The 13,709-nt window shown below is 36.4% G+C and overlaps 1 protein-coding gene across 4 annotated transcripts in view; it reads right to left on the bottom strand.

The window, feature by feature from the left end:
* Positions 1 to 13,709, bottom strand: part of LOC126975616 (uncharacterized) — a 68,089-nt gene that overhangs the window by 44,682 nt on the left and 9,698 nt on the right. For 3 of the 4 annotated variants that reach the window (XM_050823595.1, XM_050823598.1, XM_050823596.1), the window contains exon 4: positions 7,826 to 7,904. In XM_050823595.1, the coding sequence (XP_050679552.1) occupies positions 7,826 to 7,904 (79 nt within the window). The remainder of the gene's footprint in view (positions 1 to 7,825; positions 7,905 to 13,709) is intronic. The other variant, XM_050823599.1, reaches the window with a different exon arrangement.

The following is a 13,709-nucleotide window of genomic DNA, read 5'->3' as shown; positions in this document are numbered from 1 at the left end:
ATAGAGCATTCAAGGTCATTTGTAGTCCTAGAATTTCAGATCTAGGCTAGACGAGAGCCAGTCTTCAGATATTATCAAGTCCAGAACGTTAGCTATCAAGACCAACTTGAGTAGTAACATTCATCCACGTACAACTAAGCTTCCTTGTGCGATGTTTCTGGTACAATACGACATGGGCACCTTCAAAAAAAGCGCGTCCATCTTTCATAAGCATCTTTTAGGATCATTGCCGGCCTTTTAGGCCCTGTAAATCCTCTGGTGTTGCAAGAGAAGGTGGGCGGTGGTGATCAGTTAACATCAGGTGAACCGGACCCACATTTGTCATACTCTTTCATTAAAAATAGGAGTTTTAGAAAGGTGTACGCGCTAACAACGCAACAGATCCAGTTTGTGGAGATGGATATGATGTATGTGGAATTCAGACTGGAATGAATGGTGGAATGGCAAATTTGGCACGTAATGTCAAGCAACTCACAGTAGCTACATTTATGAATAAAGCATTGCCCTTCGGAGTTTTAATCATTAATTCCTACCCGGAATTACACAAGGTAATCTGGTATTGTGAGCATGCGAAAAGAACAATGATATTTATATACATAGTGGTAAAAAAGGTTTAAATTTCCGTTTAAGCCTACGGTTTTATTTTAATTGAAAATTTCCTTGCTGCGAGATTTCAGAATGAAACGTGTTGACATGACAGTTAGATCATTCTAGATTTAAAAATGTACAAAACTGGATTATTTATATTTCAATTATTGTTTTTAATGCGACTTTAGAAGTAAAGATTAATTACTAGTATTGAATACGAGTTGGAACTAACATAGAAGAAACAGCTGTCAATATTCATGCTGTGTTTGGAGAGGATAAGGCTTCTGAAGGCACCCTGCCTTCTTCGTTTAATCGCTCCCGTAGGGGAAACATCGAATTCAATAATAAACCCTTAGAAAGACCAGCTACTAAGATAAATAATTATGAATTTAATGCGATGGTTAAGCCCAATTTGCTTCAAACTACTAAGGAATTAGGGGCATGGTTTTATCTCGGTTTAAATCGATAAAATAAAAAATCTTAAACACTGGGTCATGAAATAACTGACCTGAAAAGAGAAGTTTGGATTACCATGTTGAACTGGCACAGAAATGAGGGTATTTTGGGGTGAATTGCAACGCGTATAATTGCAAGCCAACACAGCATTGGCTGAAAAGTGATGGTAATTTTTAATTGTCACTTTAAGCTGCAAATCATTACAGCTTCCTCAGATCTGGTCAAGCAGTAGCCTACTACTGCTACACAATACTACTAGAATAGCTCCTAAGCTATTGTACTAAATTTAAACAATGATGGCGAAACTCGAATTGAGACAGTACCAATTCGTGAAGCGATCTTCACAATTATTTGTCCATAATAACGTAAAATTATGAATCAATTTCTCACAAGACTTACACATAGAAAGGCTCCGACTCTGCAGACCAGGCCCTAACCGACTACCATTTTGATGTGCAAAGTATGATGAAATTGAAAATTTGTTTATAGCTATACGTTAAATTATTAATTATCCAGCCTTACTTACCTTACCGATATACGCACAACATACAGAAAAAAAAAAACTTTAAATTTCATTGTTTATTTTATACCATTATCTTATAAAATTATAGTATGCATAATAATAGCTTATATTTCACATCTACAATAAATTAAAATTTCCATTTATCTATATGTATACATGTACCTTTATATATTTATCTTTAAAATTTATTATCTTTAATACTTGATTATACATTATTACTTTAAAAGTTCAAAATAAACCCAATCAATAATACCTTACTATATTATTATATGAAAATAGCCCAAGTCAACAGTCTTTGTAGTCAACCCAAATGTTTTTAAGTATACCCTCAATTTTATTACTGACCGCTCAAGTACTAACCAGTAATATGTATGATAGACAAATGTTATTTATTTTCTCGTAGAACTGTTAAAATTTTTTTTTTTTTTCCATAAGTTAAATTCTTATATACGCTTTTATGTATTGAAGTTATCTGTAAAAAACAATGTATCTGGAAGTAACTAGTATTAAAATACAGGCCCGGCCTAGTTTAATGCTAGTTACAACTAAAATAATATAAAATATTTTAATTAACTATTAGAAACACTACTTATCCTACGGGATTAGTGGTGCGATTATTTTCAAAAGCATTGTGAATATTTGAAAATTATTTTGATGTATTTGGTGTTGTTTGTCCAGAAAAATATCGTGTATGTTCCATTACTTGTATTGTTAGTATAGCATAATAATATTAAGTAGAATTAAGTGAACTAAGTAATGTATGAAGGATTTAATTTAATTTAATAAGAATTTTATCCGAGATAGACAATATTTTACACGGCAAAAAGTTTTCTTCTCACAACGCAATACAAATGTCTTTACATACTTTATTAGGTCCTTGTTCCCAGGGTACTTATTACCTGCCGTAAAAGCAAAAACGACCATCCCATGAAGTGGGCAGAAATTTATAGATAACGAGGGTAACTTATTCGATTAAAAAAAGGTGTGTGTGTACTTATGTATGCATCCAAGAATTTATATTATGGCGTAACAAAGCAAAAATCTTGCAAAGATGGCTTTGACAATTAATTATTATTAAGTAACGAATACTGCTGTATGGGCTTAAATCCTTTGCCTGTCCTAATAATGGACGAAGAAACCAAAAAAAATAAAGAATGTCGCAAACGCCAGAAAATTTTAGGAACCAACTTCACCCTGTTACTTTTGTGTTACAGTGATCTTGGAATTTTACTCTCATCATTTTTTCATAACGCGCCTAAAGAAGTATAACTTCGAAAAACTTAACTTAACAAAAGGTCCAGATATTATATAGTGAGGGCGCGCACTTAACAGATTCGAATGAGTCCTAATTGGGACGAATTCTGCCAACGAATGACGTTTGATTAAAGTAACGCGCAGGTAACCAAAAACACCCATTTGTCAGTACAGTCAATTCACACCATATTGTGACTGCTACTCGAAATATGTTTTACGGCTTTTGTGACACTACGAAAAAACAATTAAAACTTACATAATACATGTTTATCTACGCCTACCTTTGTTTTGAAAGCAATTTTAAATCCGCAGGGTCTCTTCAATAATGGACACGTTCTCACAAGAGCACAATAAAAATTGAACAAACTCCAAACACCTTATCAATATCGGTCGACACAGAGCACTATCGCAATACAAAACAAACTCAAAGGCTCAACTATTTGACAGAGTCGATATCATTAACGAACGACACTCGACTCTATTTATAGGTGCATAAGTATCAAAATATTACGTAAATTTCATATAGAAATTATCAAATGATTTTGTTGATAATTACCATCATATTTGCTAACGTTTTCCGATAAATAAAATGGACGTCGCAATATCGATACTAAGTCATTATGTCATTAAGATATGTATTTCTTAATTAATATTATAATATCCGGACGACCGAGCCTTGCTCGGATTTTTAGGAATGTACAAAACTTGAACAAAAAAAAAACTAATTGGACATTTGGATTCGAACCGGGGTCTTCTGCTTTCCGGATCACCCAATGAGCTATTATAGTCTTGTATCTAGTAGCGAAATTTACCTTTGTATTGTAATGTTATTGTAGCTGTTTCTCATTAAAACACGGATAAAACTACATTTTTTTAAATTGAAACCTAGCTAGATCGATTTCTCGCCCCCGAAACTACCTCTATACTAAATTTTATTAAAATCGTTGGAGCCGTTTCCGAGATTCAGAATATATATACAAGAATTGCTCATTTAAAGATATTAGATATGTACATACATTTAAGTAGGATTTATGCTTAATATTAATAATTAATACGAAACACTTAAATTATGAAAACATTTTTGATGACTATAAGATAACTGCTTTATGCGCGCTGAGTGGACGTTGAATGAGACTGAGCCGTCACGCTTAGCCTTGTAACGCTCGGCAGAAGTCAACAAATGACTCGTTTTAGATGAAGTTTTCATAAGTTTCGTGAACATTCAGCTGTTCATAATAAAAAAAAACTGTATTTATTAATTTGTCAAAAGTCAAAGCTAAAATCTAAACCAAAGAATGAAGTATGATTTAAAACAAACTTATTTCTGAATAATCCATATTCATGTCTATTATCTATGACTCAATATGTAGTCAATGTTGCATTCTGCAATGGTAGTATATGGTGGTATATCATAATGGATCAGTATAATAATCTATATATATAAAAATGAATTGCTGTTCGTTAGTCTCGCTAAAACTCGAGAACGGCAGGACCGATTTGTCAAATTTTGGTCTTGAATTATTTGTGGAAGTCCAGAGAAGGTTTAAAAGGTGAATAAATAGGAAAATGCTGCTAAATTAAATAAAAACGAAAAATTTGTTTTTCCTTTGATGTGTCCATACATAATTTCTATGAGAGAATTAATTGACGCACGGTTTGACATTTCTGCTGTGAAACAATTTCATCACGACAGCAGGGTGCATATTTTACGAAGTTATTTTTGATATTATGATATATTAATGACAAATATATAAAAACATTATTTTATTTATTATATACAGAACAACGTCTGTCGGGTCAGCTAGTACTATATATAATCGAATCGTTGTAAATATTGGTGCTACGCCAGTATTTTACTCCATCTTAATCTAATATATAAAATTCTCATGTCGCGGTGTTTGTAGTTACGAGACCTTCGAAACGGCTTGACCGATTCTCATGAAATTTTGAGTGCATATTGGTCTGCGAATCGGACATCTATTTTTCATCCCCCTAAATGTTAAGGGTGGTCCACGCCAAATTTTTATTTTTATTTTTTTTTTACATTTTTTCTTTAAATTTTGATTATGAGTCAGCATTAAAAAGTACATACAACTTCAAACTTTCACCCATCTATGATCAACAACAATGTTACTTTTGTATCCCAATTTTAAGATCGGCAATACAACGTTTGCTGGGTCAGCTAGTATATAATATATTTCTTTTGTGCGTCTGTTGTAACTGAACTCCTCCTAAACGGCTGGACCGATTTTAATGAAATTTTTTGTTCAAGGGGATCCGAGGATGGTTTAGATTCACAATTGAACTACCTCCTAAACGGCTGGACCGATTTGGATGATATTTTTGTGTGTTCCAGTGAATTTGAAATTGGTGTGTGTCTTCAGGTGGATTCAAGAATGGTTTAGATTCACAATTGAACTACCTCCTAAACGGCTGGACCGATTTTGATGATTTTTTTGCGTGTTCCAGTGAATTTGGGATTGGTTTAGATTCTCAATTCCGTCCATATAATATAATTCTCCTGCTCATGTGTATGTTAATGAACTCCTCCTAACGGCTGGACCGGTTTTTTAAATTTAAGACGTGTGTACAGGACAACGTCTGTCGGGTCCATTAGTTACATATAAAATTGTATCATCTGCATCGTAAGGAGTCGCACCACTGCAGCAAACGGAAAGCGCCAGTTTCAATATTTTGTCAATTTTCGCAAGAAAATTCTAAATGTAAAAATTTAATTGCATTTCCACACCAAACTTGAACAATTTTTTGCATCTTTTACTATATTTTTATCACCTTAGTAATGCCTTTGAAGTGGGTGTAACAACCCTATAGCATATATAGAGACAATAATTTGAAGCAGAAACAAATATAGCAGTAAAAGGAAATGAATGGAAAACAGCAATGTGCATTCCTGTTTTCCACATTATAAAAACTGTACTGTTTCAAAGGATAACACCCTTATTCATAATAGTCTGCTAACTTAAAGTGTTGCTAATTCTCACTCTGTCTTCTTCTGTTGACCTAAGTCAGAATGAGAAAAAAACACTCCTAAGCGGCTGTTTAAAGTTAGCGGACCATTATGATTAAGGGGGTTAGAGTTCGGGTTCATTATAGACACATGAGACGGTAGCGCTGCGATTTGATTGGAGTGTTAACGAAACCCCCCGCACGGTGTTAACAAAAGTTACTTTTGATTGGTGGATTTTTAATGTGTATGCTGACGTCACTAACATGGCGGCCTGTTTCTATCTCATTGCGCGGGGAGTATCACATTTCGGGACGCCTTAGCTCGTTATATTGCGATACACAACAAGTTAGAAGAGCTGATAATAATATTTTTTTTATGATAATGAGGGACGAGACGAGCAGGACGTTCAGCTGATGGTAGTTGATACGCCATGCCCATTACAACGCAGTGCCGCTCAGGATTCCCGAAAAACCCAAAAATTCTGAGCGGCACTACAATTGCGCTCGTCACCTTGAGACATAAGATGTTAAGCCTCATTTGCCCAGTAATTTCACTAGCTACGGCGCCCTTCAGACCGAAACACAGTAATGCTTACACATTACTGCTTCACGGCAGAAATAGGCGCCGTTGTGGTACCCATAATCTAGCCGGCTTCCTGTACGAAGGAGCCTCCCACTGGTATTATGATAATGAAGTACTCGTAGTCTACTATACGCTGACTCACTCGGAAAATAGCCAAACAATGGAAACAAACTTCCTCGTACGGTATTACCCAGTAGAATATCACATATAATATATACTTAGTGCCTAAGAAGTAGACTGGAAACAAGTTTTGAGCGGTAAACGAAAATATACTGCAGTGGCAATTGACGTAAAACTTAGCTAAGTGTAGCGTTTCTTTGATAGTTTTTATAGTCATTTGACAGCTGAAATAATGATGTACTTTTTTATGGAATAGGAGGACAAACGAGCGTACGGGTCACCTGTTGTTAAGTGACCACCGCCGCCCACAATCTCTTGCAACACCAGAGGAATCACAGGAGCGTTGCCTGCCTTTAAGGAAGGTGTACGCGCTTTTTTTGAAGGTACCCATGTCGTATCGTCCCGGAAACACCGCACAAGGAAGTTCATTCCACAGCTTTGTAGTACGTGGAAGAAAGCTCGTTGAATACCGCACTGTGGAGGACCGCCACACATCCAGATTGTCATACTTCAGAAAATATACGCTAGGCGGATGTTGCCTGAATTGAAAGAAGAAATGATAATATTATATTTAAAATAATTAATATGTTATATTTTTAAAGTGATAACCTTCACTTCTAGGATTAATACACTAATAAAATTTGAAAAGACAGTTTTATGTACAATGCGGGACTCGAACCCACGACCTCTCGCGTTCCGTGCGAGTGCTCGTTGACGACCGAGTGACGTATGGTCATAAAATCTTGTATGCTTTGTACAACTCTCGGGTTTTGACTTCACCTACAGGATCCACTTAAATAATTACTACTAAAATAATTGCTAAATCTGAATCACTGAGAACTTGTTACAATTTCTCAACTGTAGTAGTATCTAGTACTACCATTATTATTATTAACACTGTTATTCATTTTAAAATATTATTTTTTTAACTTCAACACTTCAATAATGCCTTTTGCTGAAAGACAATAGGATAGAGAGTAGGATACTATATTATATAGTAGGTTTGGCAACTCTAGACTGTGGGTCGTAACTCGCAGTGATCACGAAAAAAATGTACTAACACAGATATGTCGGTAGAAAGACTAGGTATTTTTCTTTTCCAGCGCTGTATGGCAACAATGCAAGCAATACTGTAATTAATTAATACAACACACATACCTGCGTAATAAAAAAATCCCACCTACCGATAATTAACACTTCACTTATCACTAATTATCGAGCACTGAACTACCCTACACAAGGTCACGATGCAAACACGTCCGCCTCTCACGACGGTCCAATACCGAATGATCCAGGAAGTGTTGTGTTGAGTGCAGCGACTACTGACTACTGACCTGCTCCTGTCGCGGTCTTGAGGCTGCGAGCTCGACGTGCAGGTGCCCCCCGACCCGTCAACCATCCCCCCCGCCTGCCCTGCGGATTACGTCACTCTTCAGTTTGTACTTTATCTAAGATGCAGTTACTAACATTATAAATTGCATCAACATTTGTAATCAACTCGACTTTTTCCACGACAGTATTCGCATGATCAAATCCCGTTAAAAAACTGGCATAAAAAGGCATTTATTTTCTCAAAATTGATTACTTTAGAATTCTTTTTTATGGCATTTCTAATAACAACTAGATACTACTACCGCTTCGGAAATAAATAACGCTCTGAGAGAAAAGAAGCGGCGCAAGAAACTCTCCCAGCTCCCAGCTCTCCCATTCTTGTTTTGCGCTCTTTTCAATAAAAATATACAATATTGTACAGACATTTCTATCGCTACAAAATAATCACAATCTAGTCCCAGGCTGTCCGATCATTTAGATATTCAGCAGTGGAGTAATAGGATTTACGACAGAGCAATTTTTTTATAAAACATTTAAATTTATTTATAGATAATGCCTGAACAGTGGCTGGGACTTTATTATAGAAGTGTATAAATTTACCCTTAAAGCTATTATGTATCTTATGAAGCCTACTAGAATTAGTTACAAACTGTGTGGGCTTATAGCCTAAACACATGATCGCTAACCACTCGGCTATACAGGTTGTCGTCGGCTATATAAGGAGGAGCAAACGGGCAAGAGGCTCACGTGATCTATTTATTAAAAATACAACGTAACATTACAGATTAAATCTAAAACGCTACAAAGATACTATACTAAAGAAAGAAAACAATCAAAATTATAAACTAGTTATCTTATTTCATAGAGCTTACAGGAATCATACTCTCAAATCTTTTCATACATTCTTTGACCAAACATCCCATCGTGCATCGTGCCCAAATAGATCACACTGTGGTGCTATCTCAAATACAGCATTTAGAAGACAGGTGGCTCGTATTACGATGACTACGTTATGTAGACCAGGTTTCCATGGGCATGGTGTCCATGGGCATCCGCTGGCCTTGAAGTCGCGAGTATGTTCTGAGCTTGAAGGTCCATAAGTGGTATCGGTTCACAACAACAGCAGGTGGTAATTGATTCAAGAAAATTTATTGAAGTAGGCGTTACTTTGCGGAAATCCATAATTATACAAATGATTTAAGTTTTCTTTGAGTGTGAGGATGTGAGAGAGAGGATGCCTCGTGTAGAGGCGAAACACGTGTCGAATTGTTTAAAAACAAATATTGGCGGAATTAACACTAAAGAAAACTTAAATCATTTGGGTAATTGATTCCACAAGGTAGCTGTGCGAGGCAAAGAGTTCCAAGCCAAACATAGTTGTAGAATGCAGCACGTCAACATAATGCGGAATTACATGCAAGACGAACAGTCCCTCTGACCACTCCCCGTGGTTTATACAGTTGAAGATATAATAATACGGCTGAATCACTTGGCGTTTCGTAGAGACGTCGCTTCATTGTGTGTCTTCTACCGCATTTATCACGGGGAGTGTTCCGAAGAGCTGTTTCAACTGATACCTGCCGCCGAATTACACCTTCGCACGACACGCCACAAATTAGGATATCATCCATCTGTGCGCTTTTCAAGAAGCATTCTTCCACGTACTACAAAGCTGTGGAATGAGCTTCCTTGTGCGGTGTTACCGGGACGATATGACACGAGTACCTTAATACGTACGGTAAAAAATGACACCTTCCTTAAAGGCCGGCAACGCCACTGTGATTCCTGGTGTGAATAGAGATACAGAGGTAACACGCATTTCTAAGCAACGACAAATAGTCAAGCCGATCGGAGATGACTTGATCGTCTATAATTCAAGCGGCTCAACGTTGCATGCGGTCAAATGGAAGAAGCTGGTACTGGGGAGCACCCACCCAGAGGCGAGCACTGTATTCCGTATGAAGCCGAATTTGTGCCTCTGTTAAGTAACTCTCCCAGCATTCATTTGTAACAATTACATCACGTAAGTAAATGCTAGAGACTTTCATAATTTAGTCGTATTGCAACGCAATTACAAAAAAAAACAAAACTAAGCAAGCCTACGGAAATAGTTTTACGATAAAACACTTATCATTCATCAGTTACGACAATATCGTCAGCATCAATAGTACAATCTAGACTCTAGAAGGAGTTCTCCCACGGGTATTACAATGGGTATTATGACAATATGAAGGAATATTTTTATGAAAAGTAAAAGTAATGATTTTATCAGATGGCCCAGTTTTTATATAAATGATGATGAAAACTAATAAACTTCTCGAAGAAAAATAACGTTCCACGAAATTATTAATTTAAAATTTATTTGTGACAGGCACCTACTTGATCCCAAAGACTACAGAAGATAATCCCACAGAGAATAACCAATTTAGTTATCTAGTAGGGAATTTATTAATAATATAAAATGGATTATGGGGAACCCAGTAGAACTAGAACCGGAAGATAATGGATCAGATGGATTCTAATCGGGATCAGTGTCAGGAAAGCCATTTGATAACTCTTTATCGATATGTACTGGATTGTTCGTCGCTAGTGGTTACGACTTACTTCCATAAGGTTGAGTTAAATCTATTGCAAAAACGTCAGGAACTACCATTACAGCTTTCTCTCTCAGTCTCAATAATTTGTACGTCTAAAAATTGTATTGTGATGTTATTATCTAGCTATATATATATATAAATGAATTATTGCTGTTCGTTAGTCTCGCTAAAACTCGAGAACGGCTAGACCGATTTGGCTTATTTTTGTCTTAAATTAATTGTGGAGGTCCAGAGAAGGTTTAAAAGGTTACTATAAAATGCTTGGAATTAAATAAAAACAATAAATTTGTTTTTCCTTTGATGTGTCCATACATAATTTCTATGAGATAATTTATTGACGCACGGTTTGACAGTTCTGCTGTGAAACAATTTCATCACGACAGCAGGGTGCATATTTTACGAAGTAATTCTTGATGTCATGATATATTATTGACAGATTCATAAAAAACATTATTTTATTTATTATAATATACAGAACAACGTCTGTCGGGTCAGCTAGTTATTAATATATTTTATGTTATGTGAAATCAATGTTTGAACGTTTACTTCTTAGTTTTCTGTACTATAAGTTATATCCCCTTACAGCCGTTCTCAATATTCAGTCTATCTCTGATAAAAATGACTTATCGGGAATATTGGGACAGCTTCAGATTATTGACAGTAGAAGTAGCTCTATCTGTAGATAGTATATTGGGAACGGCCGTTAGTGCAGTATTAAGTAGCAACAAATTTGCTGTAGATAAATCGCTTAACGATATATTGACATGCAACACCAGAAATAGTTACATTATCTAGGAAACAGCATTTAGTTCCTGAAATTGGGCAAGTAGCACTTCTTTATGTATTTATTTTCGGAGAAATATGACAGTGAATCAGTACTAATAGAAGGTCAGAACACCTTCAATTTCAAAAACTCGGGTTGATCGGAACCTTCGGATTACACACATGGGCGTTTCGCAAGAAAAAATTGTCCCGCAGACCCACTTTGGAATCAATTGTCAATTAGTATTTCCAAATTGGCTACGACTTAGTAACCTTCAAGTTAAGAACATACTGCCACCTCAAAGGCCGGCAACGTATCACTTAACGCATCACGAGCGATGGCGTATCGATCTGAAAATACAATCAAATTCATTCCATAGTTCCAACATATACCGTCGAATGAGCCAAAGAGCGAATGAGCGGGCGTTCCGTATCTTAGACGCACTTCTGTGCCGTCTTTCTAACCGGTTGGACCAGAGCCTTTCCTGCCTCTGCCACATAGTTGGTTCAGGAACCACTTAAATCAAAAGATAATAGCACTACATCAACAATACTGGGATAGCCTTGAGGAATGCAGGCAAGCCAGAGCAGCTTTACTTTGCGCCGACTTGCGTTTTACCAGGAAAATCTTACAACTTAATCGGTGTCGACTAAGATTAATATTATGTGCGGCCACAGGTCACGGCAATTTTAACAGGCATCTTTTTAATATAGGTGTCACGGACAGCCCTCTATGCAGAGGTTGCCTGGGGGCAGAGGAAACAGCCGCTCACGTTCTGCTGGAATGCAGTGAGGTGGCAAAATACAGGGCGAAGCACCTGGGGTCACCAGGCGCTCTTCGGGAAGTATTCCGAGACGTTAAGCAGTTGGGTGACTTCTTGGAAGAGCTCCGCTGGTTGGAGTAGCCTCTACCGCCCTCGCACGCTCAAAATAGGCGCATATGACGTCGAGTTGCGGAAAGCGCCCGTATGAAGAAGAAGATGCCGTCTTTCACCGCTATGTTTTCCTGGTCGACATTTAGACTGAACTTTCTAGATTTTTCTCGTAGTCAACGCAAGTTGTCCGGTGACCTACCCAGATGCTTAGCATGTAATATTAACCAGTACATACACGAGAACCTCCTATACGCTCATAAACATATTAGCCAATTTAAAAAGAATAGTGATGTACATAATGTCAATACTCGAAACAAACTCGCAATTCCATCTACTACTAATTCAAGCTCCGTAAAATTGCTAAATCTTTTCAAGTGGATTGTGTTATATATTTATAATAATTTCCCAAATGATATTAAAATATTACCTATTAAAAAATTTAAATTTATCGTAAAATATAAATTAACATCTAAGGCCTATTATAATGTGAAAGATTATTTGAATGATAAAGAGAGTTGGAATTAATGTTCTAAATTTTGTGAATGAATATTGTTATACTCATTTGAATGCTATTGTATCTCTTGTTCTTCATCCTGACTTGCACTAAATCTTATATATATAAATATTATATATAAAAAGTTGTTTGTACGCGATGGACTCCTAAACTAATCAACGGATTTAAATGGGGATTACTTAATGGAGTGCAGTTTAGTCCAATTTGAGAGATAGGATACTTTTTATTTCGATTTGGGATCCATAATTATTTTTATTTCCAATATTTGTTTTGTATGGACATATTTTCTGTGAGAGAATTTATTGACGCATGGTTTGACAGTTCTGATGTGAAACAATTTCATTATAGCAGCAGGGATCACATTTTACGAAATAATTCATAAAAACAGTATTTTATTTATTATGTACAGAACAACGTCTGTCTGTAACTTTTAAAGTTTTACAGTGAATAAAGCTTTTTTTGACATTGATTTTGACTTATTGTAGTGCTTGCAGCTCGAATGAAACTGTTAATGTATTTTTAATAATAAATGTTTATATCAAGCATAAATTTACAACGTTGCAATTAAAAAATTTAAGAACATTAAGATATTAATTTGAATTTAAAACATTCGATATCTACTATTTAGGGTTCTTACTACGAAGCACACTTACCGAACATTTAAGAATGAGACTATTTAAGTAGGTACTCAGAAAATGTAGAAATAATTGTGTTGTTAGAGGAGCGTACACACGACCAAAAGGATGCTATTCGTAATCTAATCCTCCTCCTCGCGTCGGTTTCTTCAGTGCTGAGGGTCGTGATCATCTCGACAGAGTACTTTTTAGCGTATTATTTGCCGCCATCTGCCCCTGTCGGAAGCAGAGTGTAAAGCGTCGTGGACAGTGGTTTCAAGGGCAGTGCGAATCTGATCGGTCCATCGCATGGGGCTCCTTCCTCTTGGTCTTCTTTCCTCCACCTTCCCTGTTACCATCAGTCTCTCCAGGTTGTCTTCATCCCTTCTGGCGATGTGGCCGGAGTATTGTGGCTTGAGTGGCTCTTTAAAGTCCATGTTATCGTAATCTAATAATTGCGAAGAAATCATTGATGGCGCCGTCTACAAACATGCTGGACGCACTACAGTACCTAGGAAATCTCT

This window comes from Leptidea sinapis, chromosome 36 (assembly GCF_905404315.1).
Source record: "Leptidea sinapis chromosome 36, ilLepSina1.1, whole genome shotgun sequence".
Taxonomy (NCBI): domain Eukaryota; kingdom Metazoa; phylum Arthropoda; class Insecta; order Lepidoptera; family Pieridae; genus Leptidea; species Leptidea sinapis.
This window is presented reverse-complemented; position numbering and strand designations above follow the sequence as displayed.